The sequence below is a fragment of the Felis catus genome, chromosome C2 (genome assembly GCF_018350175.1).
Source record: "Felis catus isolate Fca126 chromosome C2, F.catus_Fca126_mat1.0, whole genome shotgun sequence".
Taxonomy (NCBI): domain Eukaryota; kingdom Metazoa; phylum Chordata; class Mammalia; order Carnivora; family Felidae; genus Felis; species Felis catus.
In genome coordinates this window covers 98227298-98247584 of record NC_058376.1, presented here as the reverse complement: position 1 = coordinate 98247584, position 20287 = coordinate 98227298, and the positions used below count along the sequence as shown (strand labels likewise).

General features: G+C 37.0%; 1 protein-coding gene across 9 annotated transcripts in view; it reads right to left on the bottom strand.

The window, feature by feature from the left end:
• ZBBX (zinc finger B-box domain containing) overlaps positions 1-20287 on the bottom strand; it is a 121453-nt gene that overhangs the window by 80111 nt on the left and 21055 nt on the right. For 8 of the 9 annotated variants that reach the window (XM_045037305.1, XM_045037309.1, XM_045037306.1 and 5 more), the window contains 3 exons: positions 19626-19674; positions 18375-18484; positions 10359-10454 (listed from right to left, as the gene is read on the bottom strand). In XM_045037305.1, the coding sequence (XP_044893240.1) occupies positions 10359-10454; positions 18375-18484; positions 19626-19674 (255 nt within the window). The remainder of the gene's footprint in view (positions 1-10358; positions 10455-18374; positions 18485-19625; positions 19675-20287) is intronic. The other variant, XM_045037313.1, reaches the window with a different exon arrangement.

The following is a 20287-nucleotide window of genomic DNA, read 5'->3' as shown; positions in this document are numbered from 1 at the left end:
TATATGTATATATATACATATATGTAATATTATACACACACACAATAGAACGCTACTCAGCCATAAAGAAGGAAATCTTGCTACTTGTGACGATATGGACTTTGAGGGTTTGATACTAAGTGAATAAGTCAGGCAGACAAACACTATATGATTTGACTTACATGTAGAATCTAAAAAAAAAAAAACAATCAAATGGACAAACAAAATAAAACAAAGCTCATAAATACAGAGAACAGATTGGTGGTTATCAGGAGGAAGAAGGTTGGGTAAAATGGATGAAGGTGGTTAATTTCACGGTGAAAATGAGAAGTTATTGTAGTGATCACTTGTAGCATATACAAAACTGGAATTATTTTCTACAGCTGAAATGAATATGATGTCACATGCCAATTTTATCTCAATTAAAAAGAAATAAAAATAAATGTGGTTTACTATTTGATAGTAAATGTCAAATAAAACTAATCTGGACTTGATAAATATGAAATAATGAAATAAAACACACTTAACACAGGAAAAATATTTCAAAATAAGACAATAAAGCATATATATATATATACACACACACACACACACACACACACGCACACACACACACAAGAAAGCATGTGTGTGTGTGTGTGTGTGTGTGTGTATATTTGACATATCATCAAAAATTTTTAAATCACTTAGTATCCAGAAAAATAATAAAATGGGATGATCTTGGTCTAAATAGCTGTGCCTTTCAAGTTTGATTACAACAGTAAAAAATTCTATTTAGAGAGCAATCTTAAAAGTGAGTCAGATTAGGAACAAAAAAATAACATAGGAAATACACACCTGCAATCTTTCCATTTGCAGTTTTGATGCCATATAATTATGCACTATATTAATTATCTTGGCAAGTACTTACTATTGTTTTCAACTAATGTTACATGTATACATCCAGATGAGTTAGCTGCTTTCAGTAATTACTCACATTTGAGCTACATGAGAAAGAAATGATTTTCTATGCAGTGCTCTGAATAACAGATTTTGAAACATAGCAGAATAAACTCCTTAACAAATAACAATCAATACTTTGTCATATTTGGTTTTTATATATAGTAATGCTGTTACATCACAATTGAACATTTTTATTTTATAAAGACCAGTGAACATAAATTGCTGTAAACCTTGTCAGATTCCATGAAAAAAACTTTAAGATAGTATTACTAGCACCTGCAAATATCCAACATCAAAGTGATTGATTAAAGTTTCGGACATGTAGTTAGACTAATAATCTTTATGGTCCCCTCCAAAATTGAGATTCTATTATTCTCTATTTGGATAATGAGGAGGTCTGTATTTTTCTAAAACTTTAGTTCACTGTTTTTTTTCACATAAGCTTTCCAAAATATATATTACTACAATAATTTCGAAGACAGCCCTAAAACCAAAAGTAACAATTTCATTAATTCTTTAGATGCATGATCATTAATATACTTTGTTTTCTAGGTTCTAAATTTAGATTGGTGTTGAATTTTTTTCAAATACGATAGCCTGACTAATAAAACCTAATGTCTGGAGCACCTGCTATAAGCTGAATATTTTTATATCTGTTGTCACTTAATAGGATCCTCACAACCACCCTGCAAGTTTCTGAGCTTGCATATATGAGTTTTATCTTACAGATCCCCTTTGCATAAATATTACAGAAACGCCCTTATTTCCCGTTGGGATTGACTTGAACCACATCTGCATTATACCCTCACACTGTATTTACCTTCTGCACTATATCTGCTGCTCCATCCGTCACTTGGTTTTGTAATACACTCCCTAAACCATTTATGTTCTTCTAACTCCTCACTGATGATAAGAGAAGCCCTACTCTCCCTTTCCATACCTGTTTCAAATGTCATCTTTTCCTTTTCTCTAGCTTCTCTTAGTACGAGCATTGAAGAAGTCATCACAGATGTGGCTTCACTGAAGTGTTGGCTATTAACTGTCCCATATCTAGGGCTTCTCAAAACTTCTTGTCAATATTCCTCCGAAGAAGATACACAAATGTCCAATAAGCACATAAAAAGATGTTCAATATGCATAGTAATTGGGGAAATGTAAATCAAAACCACAATGAGCTATGACTTCATGCCCAGTAAGATGCTAGAATCAACTGTGTCTCCCTCTCTCTCTGTCCCTCCGCTGGTCTCTCTCTCTCTCTCTCTCTCTCTCTCTCTCTCAAAAATAAACAAACATTGAAAAATAAATTAAAAATAAATTTTAAAAATGATGCTAGAATCAAAAAAGTGAGACAATGGAAGTTCCTCAAAAAGTTAAAAACACAAATACCTTATGATCCAGCCATCACATTGCTGGGTATTTACCCAAAGAATACAAGAATAACAATTAAAAGGGATAGCTGCACCCCTATGTTTACTGTAGCATTATTTACAATAGCCAAGATATGGATGCAGTCCAAGTGTCCAACAACTGATGAATGGATAAAGAAGATGTGAATGTTAGCCATAAAAAAGGATATCTTGCAGAGAGTATTATGCTAATTGAAATGTCAGTCAGAGAAAGACAAATACCATATGATTTTACTCATACATGGCATTTAAGAAACAAAACAAACAAACATAAGCGGGGGGGAAGGAGGAAAATCAAGAAACAGACTTTTAACTATAGAGAACAAACTGATGGTTACCAGAGGGGAGAGGAATGAGGGAAAGGGTAAAACAGGTGATGGGGGTTAAGGAGTGCACTTGTTTTGATGAGCATAGGGTGATGTATGGGAGTGTTGAATTACTAGATTATACACCTGAAAGTAATATAACACTGCATGTTTTTTTTTTAAGTGAGACAAAAAAAGTGTTGGCTAGGACACACAGAAATCAGAACTTTCAAATTCTGTTGACTGGAGTGTCCAATGGAGCAGCCCCTTTCAAAAATACTCCAGCAGCTCCTCAAACAATTAAAGACCGAGTTATCATATGAACAGGAATTCCACTATTAGAGACAGAGCTAAGAGAAATAAAAACATACGTCCATATAAAAGCCTGTACATATGTGTTCATAGAAGTACTGTTCATAATAGTCAAAAGGGGTAAACAACCAAATGTCCATCCAACAATGGATAAACAAAATGTGGCCTATCAATATATACAATGAAATGTTATTTAGCCATAAGCATAAAAGTACAAGGATGAACCTTGGAAACCTTTTACTTTTACTGAGTAAAAGAAGCCAGTCATAAAAGACCACATATTATACAATTCAATTTATATTAAATACAGGCTAATCTACAAAGACAGAAAATGGATTCGTGTTGCCAGAGGATCGGGGAAAGAAGGGTATCAGGACATGTGGTAGTAGCAAAAGGGTATGGGGTGTCTTTTTGAAGCGATGAAAATGTTCTACAATCAAACGTGTTGATACTTACACACTATCTGTGAATATACTAAAATCCACTCAACTGAATTAATAAATGGATAGTATGTGAGCTGTTTTAAAAATATTCTTGCCAATGGTGCTTACACAAGTGTCTTCATTTATCTTTCAGGTATCCCACCATTTTGTGTTTTGAAACTGCCTGGTAGGCAGTGCCTACCAAGAAGTCTGCCCAGGTTAACTGAATTTGCAGTCTCACAAGGCTATCATCGGAGCAGTCCTGGCATCGGTCTACTGAGAAGGATAAGAACAGGGACAACAGTTTGCTGACAGGACAGCATCAGTTGTTCTTCTTGAGTGGGAGTCTTGCCACAGTTCATGCATAAGTACAGCTCGAAAACATGAGGATGACATCGTCTTAGAAGCCTTATCTTCCACCAGGTCAATCCTCATCTGCGCGGCATCCAGAGTCCCACAGCAGAAGCCACAGTACAAAGCTCACCACACTCAGAGACCTATGGCTTACTCCAAGTATTTACGTTCTCACATTTGAAAGCAAGTTGGCAATCAGGACTCGTGTTTACCGTTAGTATGTTGTCTAGGGACATACCTGACATTACTACCTTCATCTTTTTCCCAGGAAAAGAGCTAAAAAAATGAACTCAAGTTCAAATTCTCAGACTTAAGAGGAAAGGGTTTTGCTGGTCCTTCACCAACAGAACACAAAACATACCATAAACTCCTTTAATTACCCAGTCTTTGGTTTTCAAAATTCAGAGAAAACTATACTTTGCTAGTGAAAATATAGTTTTAAATTATGTCAGGAGCTTGATCAGATCATTAGGGATTCATTCACGTTTCAAAAATTTGATATATGTGTGTCAGGTACAATGTTAAGTACTGAGAATACAGTGATGAACAAAACAGAAACAGTCCCTTTCCTCACAGGATTTGAAACTTATCAGAAGATATAAAAGAATGAATAGTCAATAACAACATAGTTTAAAAAAAAAACCCCTTTGATAGAGGAAGTATGAAGTGACAATCATACTGAAAAACAGTAAACACAGACTGTTGGCACAAGAGATATTTGTTAATAACATGATTCATATTTAAGAAATAGGAGAAAAACATGCCATGAATCAGTTGTTTATACATTTTTTTTGTTTTTTCTTCGTGTAATATTAACTAATATTTATAAGTAGCAAGTTTATACAAAATATTTATATTACCTGGACTCTAAAATCATGAGAACTTATGATAATTCTTTGTGAAGGGAACATTTACTCCCCGTCCTTACACATCTCTCCTATTGCTGAGACTCTGGAGAAGGAGGTAAGCATGCTCACCTCGGCCCCTCCTTCATTCTCCCTCTGAGCACAGCCTGTCCAGAGAAGGATACATTCCAATCTAGATATCCATTAAGAGGTTTTACTGGGTTGGCTCTGCCACGCCAAAGGGAAATGTCTGCAGTTTAGGGGTGGGGGTGAAAAAATGTTCAATTCCAGGAAGAATCAGGAAGCTGAATTTGTCTGGACATTCACACCACAACCACCGGTTCTGATTGCAGCAATAAAATTGATATTTTGATTTCTACGTTTTCACGCTAATATCTATTTCTCCCTTGGTTCAGAATCTGAAAAATGAAGGAAGAGATATTATACGCTGACCTTCCAAAATTGCAGCACACTCTGAAATCAGGCCAAAAATTATCTATAACCCCACTCTGAATGACATTATTGATGGGTCAGTTTCCCCAGGAAACAAATGCTGAGGTTTGCCTGCCTGCCTTTCAGTGGGAAGTGCTCTGAGGAGAACAAGTGTGATGTAAAACAGAGGCAGATGTGGGCAAAAGGGAAAGTTGGGTTTGATGTAGTTGCCAGCTCCATGGGAGGAGCTGTGATCGCTGTCAGAGCTGCTCTCAATCGAGGCAGGGGTCTGCTGAAGTTTGTGCCCTCACGCAAACCAGATACGGGACCATGGAATGGGCTGCCCCAGAATGGGAGTGTAAGCTTGGAGGAGGAGAGATCCAAATGCCATCTATCTGCAGGCAGCACTCCAGGCAGCTGGGAAAGTGAGTATCTCAGTTCTCAAGAGGAAGAAATCAGTGACACACCATTGCATCTATAATACGTGTACACACAGCATCTGTAACGGGTCCACTGAGATCATCCAAGTGGGTAACCATGATATTATCCAAGTGACGAGCTATGATCTAAAAATACTGTATTATTCTGAACATTAACAGAATAATGATAGTGTGAGCTTAAGAGCTGATATTAGTCATTGTCAACTAAAAGAAAAAGACTACCGTAAAGTCAGTAAGCATAAGTAGTAATCTTAAGATGTTCCCATAAGTATTTTCAAGCAAACATGTATCCCCATTTATATCTATATAGGCATATCTTTCTTTGGAGATTTGAAAAAAAGTAAAGAGGCTATGTATAAAGGCTTTATACCAGAAAACATGGAAAATTCTACCTCAGTTATAGCTTCTCTCTTAATGAGAACACCCCCTTTCCCAAGGTCTCTCCTTTATGGTTACGAAAAATCTCCATTTCAATTGAGAAAATATACATACCAGAATCTATTCATGATTTACCTAATCGAATCTCCCTTTGCGCATGTCATATTTCATAATGGAATATGTTTTGTTTGCCTTCTGCCCCATCTTCTATTATCTCTGATTAACCTTGTCTCTTCAGTTTGATTGTTGTTAAAAGGAAACAGAAATGCCTGATAGATTAAGACCTTATTTTTCATCAATGTGAGGCTTACTCACTGAAAAACACTATTGTTTCAACCCTTAAAGTGTTACAATCATTCTAAATATAGAAATAGGAGATTCATCCTAGTAATTCCTCTCCTGCATTTACAGTTTATTTTGTAGATAATTAACTATGTAACAGAGATTGGAGAGGTAAAAAAAAAAAAAAAGCAAAAAGAAACAAACAAAAAAACTTGTGTTGGAATCACTGCCAAGTATAAATCAATCATAAATCAAAAGATAAGCCCTTTGAAATTATAATGTCAGTCAACATGGAAATGGTAATAGTTTGCCTTTAATTTTTTTCAAGGATTTACCTCTTAAGTAAAAGAAGGCATGCAGTACAAAATGGTCTCTGTTGACCGTGAACTTCGTAAAGATTCACTGGGCTGTAGGATGGTGGCTGAAACAGTTCATAGCAATCAAATTTGGCGATGCTTTAAAATATCCAGAAATGTCAGCATAAAGAATATAAAGTAGAACAGCCAGTAGCCAAGAATGCTTGCTTTTTATTTTTTTTTAATATTTATTTATTTATTTTGAGAGAGAGAGAGAGAGAGAGAGAGAAAACAGGGGATGGGGAGAGATAGAGGGAGAGAGAGAATCCCAAGCAAGCTCCACGATGTCAGAACAGAGCCCGGTGAAGGGCTCCAACTCACGAACCATGAGATCATGACCTGAGTTGAAATCAAGAGTCAGATACCAACCGACTGAGCCACCCAGGTGCCCCAGAATGCTTGCTTTTTTTTTTAAATTTTTTTTTAACATTTATTTATTTTTGGGACAGAGAGAGACAGAGCATGAATGCGGGAGGGGCAGAGAGAGAGGGAGACACAGAATCGGAAGCAGGCTCCAGGCTCTGAGCCATCAGCCCAGAGCCTGACGCAGGGCTCGAACTCACGGACCGCGAGATCGTGACCTGGCTGAAGTTGGACGCTTAACCAACTGCGCCACCCAGGCGCCCCAGAATGCTTGCTTTTGATATAGCGATGCTTAATAGTCAGATATCAAACGCCTGCTCTAACTTCTCAAATTTGGTATGAATTCAGCAGTCAACAACAAAATAATCTCATGACTTTGACAGTTGCCAAAACAGTGGGAAGCTAAAAATACTGTAGGACTTATTATTGAGGGCTAAACAAGAGAGAGACACCATTCACTGCTGACCAATGGTCATCAGGCCAGGGCAGAAAGCAGCATCAAGAATCTTAACTCCTAGGGAAAGGCCAGAGAGAATGAAAGAAACAAGGAGAAAAAGAAACAAGATGACTGCAAAAAATTAAAGGCCAAACAGAGAACGGAAATAAGAAGAAAATGGCAGACAGCTAATGGGACAGTTGGTTAAAGTCAAGGAGTGACGGCAGAGAATAAGTAAGACACGTTAAAGAAGAAAAGTGAAGTACTAACCAGAGGAGCAAATCTCTTAGAGGAAGGTGTAGCTACCCATACTACATCAGCTAGTCGAGGCCTCTTACTGTCGTAACAGCTGGTGGTCAAAATAACCAGGAAGGTGTCACCAAAATATAGTGAGGATGTGTTGTTCACTGTACTCTTTACTAAGAAGGGAGGGATTATGTTTTACTTTTTGTTAAAGCTTCCTTTCAAAAAAAAAAAAAAAAACCTTTTTTAATTTAAGTTCTTCTGAATGAATAAATGGTCAAATTTACATGATTACCTGGAGAAAATCTCCTGCAAAGTATTTCATTAATTAGCAATCTGGGTAAGTGAAATCATGTTATATAAAAAGAGTAACAATATACGTTTAGCTCCCAACATGCGGAGTTTCTCTAGGCTTTTTTTTCTAAGTTTAGCCTCCTCATTTGATTTCCTCAGTAGGCAATGAACTTCCCAGGACTATCCTCGAAATAGCATCAAGTTGCAATTTTGGCCTTCACAGAATGGAGGGCAACACAGAGAAGTAATATGAATGTGGAAAATATTCTCTATCGGTGTTTAACTTTAAAACATATGCATAGGGGTGCCTGGGTGGCGCAGTCGGTTAAGCGTCCGACTTCAACCAGGTCACGATCTCGCGGTCCGTGAGTTCGAGCCCCGCGTCAGGCTCTGGGCTGATGGCTCAGAGCCTGGAGCCTGTTTCCGATTCTGTGTCTCCCTCTCTCTCTGCCCCTCCCCCATTCATGCTCTGTCTCTCTCTGTCCCAAAAATAAATACGTTGAAAAAAAAATTTTTTTTTAATAAATAAATAAATAAAACATATGCATAAAGGAACCCCTGTATTTGAAACCTCTCAAGAATTCATTGTCACCTGCTATGCTGTTTGATTCGTATACGTATTATAAAATTCACTATGTTAACTTTCAGAGATGAACGTGTCTTCTACAACTTGAGATTCACTAGGAACTTAAATAACATTTTTACTATTTCTGACTTACCAATCTTTCCTCCCCTGCAATCGAAATTTGTAAATATGATGCTGGTAGTATATAACAGTATAGGATACAAAGTATTTAGTCAGGAAATATTAATTTTCTCTTCCTTATCCATTCTGTATTTAGAATTATATAAGAATCTCATCTACAGAGATGATGTTCTCCTTTTTAAGATATAGAAGACATCCATTTTAATGACATTAATATGGAATAGAAAAATGCTAAATGTTTAGAAAACATACACTATGTTGTGTTAGTAAGCATGACTTGACACTTATCATCCCATTTGTCTCTGGATAACAATAAGGTATATCACAGCAAAGTTTGACTGCCTTTTGAAATTGATTTTGAGTATGTGTGTGTCTGTGTGATGTACATGCGACAGAGAGAGAGGGAGAGGGAGGAAAAGAGAAGAGGAAGAGGGAGGGAGAGAGAGAAGAGAATCAGACATAGATAAATCTTGAAGGTCAAATACTGAAGTTGAGAGAAGGAGCCGTTTCTCTTTTTTTTTGTTTTGTTTTGTTTTGTTTTGTTTTGTTTTGTTTCTTCCAAACAAGCTGGCACGGTACCAAATTCACTGAGTGACAAGTCAGAAAAAATGCTGAAAAAAATTACTGAATGGACAATTCCTAATATGAGCTCACAAGGGGTATACTCTTCACCTTTAAAGTGGCGTGCCTTTAAAATCTATATCATTTGTATGTTAATAATCACATTCACATTTATAGACATTAATTTTCATTTCTTTAACTGTCCAGTTGTACAAAACTTCCTGAGGCAGGAAGCAGTAGGCGTTTTTTAGTTTTGTTTTCCTTCGTCATTCTACCAGGAGGCTACCAATGAGTAGCCAGCCATTCAAAAGTAACTGACTTTGGTAAATACTGATATGAGTAAGGTCTATTTTATGTTTTGTGGTTATTACGACTTGGGTCATCAGTATCCTTGAGAGTTACCAATACAGTATTTATACTGAAGTCACATGTAAAACTTGAAATCTACCAGTGATCTTTCTAAATACAGATCTGATCATCTCCTTCCTTTTGCCTACAAGATATTAAAATCTTTAACCCATTACACTAGGTCCTCGTTTACCACTTTTATCCTCGGGTCCTTAAGAGTAGGATCCTAGCGTTATTCTTCTGTTTAAGGTACTGCCTAGCACATCCCCTGCTTTCTAAAAGGCATTCAATAAATATTTGTTGAGTAAATTACTGTGCAATGAATGAAATCTATGACATAACAGTCCATTGTTAAATGTAACTGGCATAATATGTCATATATATATTTAGCCATGTTTATCACTTAAATCTTAGAATTTTTAAACCATCTGACAGAGTTTAAGTTTAAAAACAATGATTATACAAGGAAAAATAAAAGCTTCTACTATGTAGAAAGAAAAGTAGAAACCTGAGAGATAAGCTTATTTAAATGATAATGGATGAGGACAAATGAAAGACTAAATAAAAAAAAAACATGAAAAGAAAATATTAGAGATTTCTTTTTATAAACTATATAGAAATAATACTGAAACCATATGTTATTTTGAAACCACAATAGATACAAAATGCTGTCTAATTTTTAAATGTCAAGTTCATAGATAAAATGCGTGATCTAAAAACTAATCAAGCTAGTGTTTCAAGAACTATATTAAAACACAGTTTAAATAGCAAAATAGAACCCAGATTAGCATTCAGTAAAATAATTTTAAGATATATGTAAAGACTGTACATAATAGAATTTTAGAAATTAATATAAATCATCCTAAATTCTAGATAACTAAACATGTTTTAAATGTCTTCGTGCTGAAACATTTTATAAATACACTACAAGTAAAGCATTTTAAAAAGCGATACCTGCAAAAGAGTTGTTCTATGGAGCTTCAGTGCCCCCTTCTGGTGAATTTTAGCAAAGCAACCTGAGCAATAATCTTCGCCACACTCAAGGCATACCTTAAAAGACAGTAAAACATCATGCAATATTATAAAAATGTGAGTTTGAGAAAACGTTTGCATAAAGAAGTCATCATTCTCATCTTTATTTCTCCAATGACATATCTAGATGTCATAAGAACTGAGAAGCTCATGGAAACTGGAACAACCACTTGACCCCATTAAGATGTAATTGAGGGGCACCTGGGTGGCTCAGTCGGTTAAACGTCCGACTTCACCTCAGGTGATGATCTCATGGTTTGTGAGTTTGAGCCCCGCATCGGGCTCAGTGCTGACAGCTCAGAGCCTGGAGCCTGCTTCTGATTCTGTGTCTCCCTCTCTCTCTGCCCCTCCCCCACTCATGCTTTCTGTCTCAGAAATAAACATTTAAAAAAAAAATTTTTAAACGATGTAATTGAGAAAAACTAACTTGTAAACTCTAATTACTCTCATATCAAAATAAATATAATAGCTGCAAGTAGGTTTTAGATATGTATTAGATGCATATATGTATCTACAATTTCTGGACAAATCATAAAAAACCAGCAACCTCAGGCCAAACTTCTTGACCTGGCAAAGGCTAAACAGCGTTATCTCTGAGTCAAAACTACTTCATTTTTATAAGCTTTTAATCTCACAGTCCATATAGTATTTTTCCCCCAAAATCTCCACATACTTTTTTGAATGGCATTACATCACTGGTGATCCTCAAAATACGGTTTAAAAAATATTCTTAGGGGGCGCCTGGGTGGCTCAGTCAGTTAAGCGTCCGACTTCACCTCAGGTCATGATCTCACTCTTCGTGGGTTCAAGCCCCGTGTCCGGCTCTGTGCTGACAGCTCGGAGCCTGGAGCCTGCCTCAGATTCTGTGTCTCCCTCTCTCCCTGCCCCTCCCCTGCTTGCACTTTGTCTCTCTCTCTCTCTCTCTCAAAAATAAATAAACATTAAAAAATTTTTTTAAATTATTCTTAGAAGATTCCTCAAAGGAAAGAAAGCATAAGAAAAAGACCTCAATGCAACTACATCAACACATCAGCAATTTTTATGACTAGTGAAATGATTATGGACAAGTTTGCATTTATCTTTAAAAATCTGTACACTGTTAAACTGTATTTTTTTTAAGTTTATGGATAAATTGATGTGATGTCCCTATACCTACGAAGGCATCGAGTAAGACTTAAAGAGGAAAGAAAATGGAATTTTTGCTGCAAGTGCACTTACTGCTGTGCAGTTGTATGGCCACATCAACACCCTTTGTGACCTGAGAAAAAGCAGTCCAAATGTCTAAGACCCCTCATTTTCTTGAGTTTGGCCTAGGTTAAGAATGCTAGCAGCACAAATAAGAAAGTGTGAGGGTTTGGAGGGATGATGTCAGAAAGTCTATGTCACAGAGCCCACATTCCCTTCGATCCTTTCTCATTTCCCCTCTCCCCACTTAGCGTGCCCACTACCATTCTTCCCTTCCTTCCTCTCTCCACCTATCAAGGAATCCTAAGCAGAAAGCAGCTACGGAAGAGTGGGGAGAGGTTGACCAAGCTCTTCTACCTTGCACTGGTGAGTGACTGACTGAAATGTGCGATGCAGTGATGCCTCCCGAACTGTACTGTGCATATGAATCACCTGGGATTTTGTTACTGTGAAGACAAGTCAGAATGTTCAGGAAGTCTAGAATGGGACCTGAGATCCTGCATTCTAACAAGCTCTCAGGTAACGTCCACGCAGCTGCTGGTGTGCAGACCACACGTCAAGTAACAGTCACTAGAATGTATAGGACGTGGAAAAGTAGACTAAACTCTTATTAAAAATCCAACAGGGGGATTTCTAGATGGCTCAGTCAGTTGAGCATCTGACTCTTGATTTCGGCTCAGGTCACGATCTCACGGTTCGTGGGTTCGAGCCCCACATCAGGCTCTGCGTTGACAGCACAGAGCCTGCTTTGGAATCTGTCTCCCTCTCTCTCTGCCCATCCCCCGCTCGCTCACACTTTCTCTCTCTCTCTGTCTAAAATATAAACGTTAAAAAAAAAAACAACAGGAGTCCATTAATGTTTTAAAAGTGTATTACAAGTCACCATTTGATGACTCTGTTACCTACAATAACGTGGCCAGATTTATTAAATATAAGATTATTAACACAACATTAACAATAACAACCAAAGGTTAAAAGAGCAAGAAATTATGTACAGGTAAATAAAACTAAAAAGGAAGGTTAGAACCACATAACAACATCCACACTGAGCATTTATGCACTGTTCTAAGGGCTTTGTATGTTTCATCTCATTGAATTCTCACAACAACCCTATAATAAGGTTAACGCAACCATTGTGTCTCCATTGTGAAGATGAAGTAACCAAGGAACATAATGATTGAGAATTTGCCCAGTCACACAGCTAATGAAGCCAGGATTTTAATCCCACAGTCTGGCTCAGAGCTCAAGCTCTCACCCATGAACCAAATTACTAAAAATCACATTTACCGTTAACTGCAGCACTGATCATTTATTGAAAAACCTTGATAATATCTGCAATTAAATAAAATCCAGTATGTCAAATGATTATCAAAATCAAATGCATTTTTTTTTCAAATGTGATTAGCTATACAGAACTGGATTTTTCATTCAAGTGAAAAAAAAAAAAAAAAAAAACCACTATCCCTAATATCAGAATTAGTCCTACACTTTCTTTTTTTTTTTAATTTTTTTTTCAATGTTTATTTATTTTTGGGACAGAGAGAGACAGAGCATGAACGGGGGAGGGGCAGAGAGAGAGGGAGACACAGAATCCGAAGCAGGCTCCAGGCTCTGAGCCATCAGCCCAGAGCCTGACACGGGGCTCGAACTCACGGACCGCGAGATCGTGACCTGGCTGAAGTCGGACGCTTAACCGACTGCGCCACCCAGGCGCCCCAGTCCTACACTTTCAACTCACGTTTTAAGAACTAGTTTCTTACAGAAATGATGATTAAAACATTACCTAGATCCATAATATTTAAGTGTAAAATCAAATAAAAAGCTATAATTTCACATACATACATGGCGTACTATCATATTAATGTAGATTTCAAAATGTATTCTGCATAATTTTCATTTATTTGCTAATACCTTAATAAATTTCTTAGAAATACTTGGCACTGTTTTCACAAGGTAATACAGAAGACTGGAAATCAGCTTCAACATAGAATTCTAAGCCAACTATTTGTTAACAACAGATTTTTAATGAAAGTAGCCAAACGGATGTTGTAGACCAGAAGATCAAAGCTGGAATTGCAGAGTAAGCTTATATATTTTGTTATACAAGCATATTTGGATTTAAATTGGGTTAAAATGACCGCCAACTGGAAAATCTTTTTAGGCAGTGTGTATAACTGGCAGAAATGTACTAAAAATGTAGATAAGGACTCCATTCCACCACAGATGCTTCTTCAATGATGGAATACCCAAGTGCAGTTTTAGCAAATATCTTTTTAATTTGATCAAGCCTAGATCAGTTGTGCTAAGCCTTCAGAATCCCTTTGAGTTTAATTAAATTATCTACATTTGCCAAATTAATATGTAATTTTTAACTATCCATTTCGCTTTTACCATGTACAAACAGCCTAAAGCTACTGGAATTTCTTTTCAAAATACAAACTTTGAAGGTTGGGGGTTTATTTTTACCATCAATGTATGTGATGCGTTAAGAGATATGAAAATGTGCCAACAACGAAACACACACAATTTCCTGTCTCTTCTCAATGTGCCAGGCACAACGCTAACTACTCTTGATACTTGCATGCATTCACCGTTATCTTCAATAATTCCGAGGTATAGACTACTGTTATCTATATTGTCCCACTCTCACAAATGAGAAAACAAAAAATACAGTGGAATTAAGCCATTTCCAAAGGTCACATAGCTAATCACAGGTAAAGTTGAGATTCAAACCTCCAAAATGCCAGCTCTTAACCCTTGCCTCCCATAAACAGTTTTCCCTGACGAAGACCCTATTGTCAGATACAAGAAGGTTTACTCCACACAACCAGCATTACCATCCAGAATGCTGGAAGCTAAGAACACAAGGTAACTTCAGGGTTTACCACCACGTTTCACTTCACTAGATGTGTCTAACTTGAATTTTTAAATAATTTATTTCATTTACTGTTGTGGGACACCTCGGTGGCCCAGTCAGTTAAGCATCTGACTCTTGATTTGGGCTCAGGTCATGATCTCGTGATTTGTGAGATCGAGCCCCACTTTGGGCTCTGCACTGACAGCGTGGAGTCTCCTTGGGATTCTCGCTCTCCCCTCTCTCTGCCCTTCCTCCTTCCTTAAAATCGTAGCGAAATTCTTTAAGAATGTATAGGGTCTAAATCCTTGCTTCTATTTATAACAGTTTTCAGGCAAATCGGCCTTTTAATCACTACACACATTGTCACTCTCATCTGCTTTCCAGCCAAGGCATGTGCCATTTATTTTATCTGGAATGTCCTCTTCTTGATTTTCCTTCTCTTTGGAAAAACAGATCCTTTGTTTCCAGCTCAAGTTTGACCTATGGATGTCATATTGTTCAAATTCCAGAGCCTTTAAACAGTACTCAACATAGAACAGGATTCACAAGAAGTATTGATAGCTTCTACATAAATGCTTTGTTCTCATCATGAACAGTGGACCCCAACAATTCAATTCAGCCAGTAAGTCCCTTTTAGCTTTCATATTTCCAACTTCAGGAATATTAACATTGTTTATATTTTTTAAACATTTATAAATAGGTATAATTTGTGAAGATTTCTTAAATTAGTGCCCATCATTAGAGATCAAATAAGAAAACAGCATGTTGTAATATAAGAGCCCTGTACCAACAGACAGGGTTTTACATTTAATATTGCAATTAGCTCTTTATTAGACTTATGGTATTCTAACTCTCCCAGACCAGCTAAAACTGCCATGAAATAAGGATAGCAACATAGTCTCAAATCAGAAATGATCATGGCCAAATTCTCTGAAACTATAACAAATATCAGTTATAGTAATCTACATATATTAGTTATAATCATTAAATTCTTTGGGGGGAAAACTGCTTCTTAAGTGTAATATTTTAAATTGCAAAAGATACTGGAGTACTTTAATACTAACTAAAAGGAAGATATATCTGAAGGTTTTATTACAGAAAAAAAATTTCTTCCTTTAACAAATGTTTGTTGAGTGCCTACTAAATTGCAGGCATAATTCTAGGTGGTGGGCACACAGCATTGACCAAAAGTAAATCCCTACTGTCATGAACTTTACACAGGTGGGTGGAAAATACAGATGTATGTGTATATATATATATATATATATATATATATATATATATACACACACACACATATATATATATACACACACATATACACACACACGCACATACACACACACACACACATATATATATATGTGTGTGTGTATATATATATATATATATATATATATATATGTGTGTGTGTGTGTTAGAGTAATAAACATGTGGATGTGTGTGTGTGTGTATATATATATATATATATATATATATATATATATATGTGTGTGTGTGTGTGTGTGTTACAGAGTAATAAACATGTGGATGCATGGAGAAGCTCCAAAAAAACTGGAGAGGCCAACTCAGCTGCTGGTCCTTTACAAAGGGCTGCCAGGGCAGGGGACATCTGAATCGACCCTCATTATGAGACTGTTGGGGGTGGGGAGGAGAGATATTAAAGGTGCAATTTTGAACATGGTAAGTTAGTGATTACTGTTAGACATCCAAGTAGAGGTGCTAAATAGGCAGTCTGAGTTGAAAGTTCAGGGGAGAGGGATGAGTTAGAGATGTAAATTTGGGAACCATCCATGTAGAGATGGTCTTTAAAGCCAAGAGAGTAGATGAAATTACCTATAGTTAGTAGATGGACTAGGGAAGAAGGCTAAGGACTAAGCCCTGTGGCACTCAACATTCAGGGGTCAAGCATACAGAAAGCCAAAAAAGACTGAGAAAGGGCACCTAGCAAAGTAAAATGATACCAAGACAGAATTGTGTCCTAGAGGAAGCTAAGTGAAAAGTCACAGAAGAGGAAGAGTGCATCGAATATTACTGATAGATTAATATAAGAACTGAGAACTGGTCACTGTATTTAAGAATATGGAAGTCACTAGTGACCTTGATAGAAGCACTTGCTGGCATAGTGGAGACCCAATTCTGAATGGAGAGGAATCAAGAGAGAATGAGAATTTGGCAATTCCACTTCTGGGCATATACTCAAAAGAACTGAAAGTAGAAACCAGGCAGATATTTAAACTCTTGTCCATTGCAGCATTATTCACAAAAACCAGAAGGTGGAAACAACCCAAGCGTCTAGTGATGGATGAACGGATAAACAAAACGTGCTATTTACATACAATGGAGTATTATTCGGCTTAAAAAAGGAAGGAAATTCTGACACACACTACCATGTGGAGGAACCTGAAAACCTTAGAGCAAGTGAAATAAGCCAGGTACAAAAGGACAAATACTGAATGATTCCACCTCCATGAGGCACCTAGAATAGTCAAATTCATAGAGACAGAAAGTAGAAGGTTGGTTGCCAGGGGCCAACAGGAGGAGCAAATGGGAGTCATGGTGCAAGCAGCCCAGTTTCAGTTCTGTGAGATGAAAAAGAGTTTTGTGGATGGATGGCGCTGATGGCATCCCAACCATGTGAATGTGCTTAACGCCACTGAACTGTACTCTTAAAATGGCTAAAATGGTAACTTTTAAATTATGGTGTATTTTACCATCATTTTTTTTTAAATTTTTTTTAACGTTTATTTATTTTTGAGACAGGGAGAGACAGAGCATGAGCGGGGGAGGATCAGAGAGAGAGGGAGACACAGAATCTGAAACAGGCTCAAGGCTCTGAGCTGTCAGGACAGAGCCCGACGCGGGGCTCGAACTCACGGACCGTGAAATCATGACCTGAGCCGAAGTCGGCTGCTTAACCGACTGAGCCACCCAGGCGCCCCAACCATCATTTTTTTTTTTTAAAGTTCACGAAATCAGCAATGAGAAGTTAGAGAACTGTCAGAACCCATCTTTTGGGGTCTTCAATTTCCCTTTACAACTTTTTTGCCTTAAAAACAAACAAACAAACAAAAAGACTTGCACACAAATGTCCCAGCAGCCTTAAATACAGTAGTAAAAAACTGGGAACAACCCAATGTCATTCAATATGTCAATAAATAAACAAATTTTGGTATACTAATACAATGGTGTACTACTCAGTAATTTGAATGAACAAACTACTAATAAATGTAATAGTATGGGTGAATCTCCATGTGGAGCAAAAGAAGCCTTAGGCAGAAAAATATACACCCTATTGTTCTATGTACATAAATAGAACCCTAAGTGTATCATGTTAAAAATCAGAACAGTAGTTGGCTTTGTAGTGGGAATTAACTGGAAAAGGCACAAGGGAACTTTCAGGGGTATTCTATTATCTTGATGCGAGTGTATCCATTTGTCAAAAGGCATCTCACTATACATTTAAGATCTATTTCATAGAAAGTACATTATGCCTCAGCCAAAAAAAAAAAAAAAAAAAGGTGAGAGAACATGGTGAGAGCAAGGGTAGACAACGCTTCAGAAGTTTTGCTAACAAGGGTGCAGAGGGCGATGTGGGGGTCAAAGAAGAATTTTTGTTGTATTTTTGGTTTGGAAAGTACTGCAGCATATTTGTGTGCTGCTGGGCGTGACCTTAGAGAGAGGGGACAAGAATTAGGAGTTATCCTTAAACGGGAATGAGAAGGTGAGATACAGCTCTCTGGACAGGTGCTGGCCGGATGGGGCAGCATGCACACTTCCCCCTTAGCAACGGTAGCCAAGGAAAAGCATCTGGCTTACAGAAGCAGGTTGGCTTGGGAGAGGTGAATGAGGCCATGTGAACGTTATACGCCCCTATGTTATTGCAGTGCACATACCAGCACAGCAGCTTTGTTCTCACACTGTCCACAAACCTTCCCTTTTATCTTGGATTTTTCACTTTCAGAAGAACTGGCCATTTTATGATTAAGTGGTTGTTTCACTGGCTCTGGAAGAGAAAAAAAAAAGGTCAGGCCAATCATATCAAAATATGATATTCAGTTTTATGAATGTAATGAAGTTGTGCACCATGAAGTACTGAAATTGTGCACATTTCTAAATTCTCAAACATTATGTCAGTATTAATTGCCCAATAACAATGGTATGTAGCCAAGTCCACTCTTCCCAGGAAACTGGGAAGGCCACATTTCCCCTCCCAGCCCCCTGTGACCACGGGGCCCCACATTTCTGCCCACACCCGTTCTATTTAAAACTCACTTGAACTGGACACGTGAAATTACAGAATGTTAGAAACTACGCTCTTGATAGAATCCCTATGGCATCCTGTCCCATTTTCAGATCAAACTAAATGAACCTCATACAGAACAACTTCTATAATAAATGTTATATATATTTTTAGAACCTGTTCTGCCAAACTATCTGACCATTCAAGTTAAATGTACTTATCCTCTATAAAAAAAAATTTCCTTTTGGAATTACTGAGAATTCAAATTGATTTTTGGGTTTTGCTATTGTGCAATAATTCATTAAAATATAAAGCCATTTTCAATAGTCTTTTACATTCCCAGGATGAAATTTCAATTTATAGTCTTACATTGCTAAAATATCTTCCCGGTTAAAAAATTACATAAGTTTGGGGCACCTGGGTGGCTCAGTCGGTTAAGCATCCGACTTCAGCTCAGGTCATGATCTCGCTGTTTGTGAATTCCGAGCCCCACGTGGAGTTCTGTGCTGACAGCTCAGAGTCTGGTGCCTGCTTCAGATTCCGTGTCTCCCTCTCTCTCCACCCTCCCCCACTCACGCTCTGTATCTCTCTCCTTCAAAAATAAATAAATGTTAAAAAAATTAATAAAATTATATAAGTTTAAGAAACAGTGCTATCAAAGTCCTCACCATTGAAAAACATTCTTCTTATATTCATATTCTAATATTTTTTGACATAAAATAAGGCTTCCCCCCCCAGAAAACAAAATGAATTTGAATATCAAAAATAAAGACTCATCATTTTGGTGTTTAGAATCTTTATACTGCATGAACAATTCTAGCACTTTAATTTTCTATGCAATCCAAATGTAAAAGAAAATAAATTCTATCTTTAGCATCTAATAATACAGTGGTAAACTGTTTACCTTGAAGTTGCTCCTTTAGTAATTTTAATTTCACTTTTCCAGCAGAAAGCTAAATTAATGAAATACATATTATTTGTCAGGGATACGATCTCTTATTCAAAGAAAGTTTAAGTTACTATTATTAGAAATATTAGAAAGCCATAACATTCTAGTGCAACTTGAGTGAAGCAAACATTTTGAAAGAATAATACAATCTTAATAGAATATCACTATTAAAGCATATATAGAACTTTTAATTAACAGAAAATTCAAGGGGTGCCTTGGTGGCTCAGTCGGTTGACTCTTGGTTTTGGCTCAGGTCATGATCTCACAGTTCATGGGATTAATGCCTGCATTAGGCTCTGTGCTGATAGCGTGGATCCTGCTTGGGATTCTCTTTTTCCCTCTCTCTCTGCCTCTCCCTCACATCTGTGTGCACATGCTCTCTCTCTCCCAATGTTGGAAATATATAAACCATTTTTTAAAACATGCCATATTATGTTTTAAACAAAAATCCTTATATATCATCACGATATTATTTTAGAAAAGCACTAATATTCAAATATTGTAAAGGTTCAGTAAGCCTTTTCTATTTCGGTACCTTTCTGAAACATACACAGTCTAATATTTGTGTAGACCAAATCTAAACTGAATTCTCACTGAGCTGCTCTGCTTACATAACT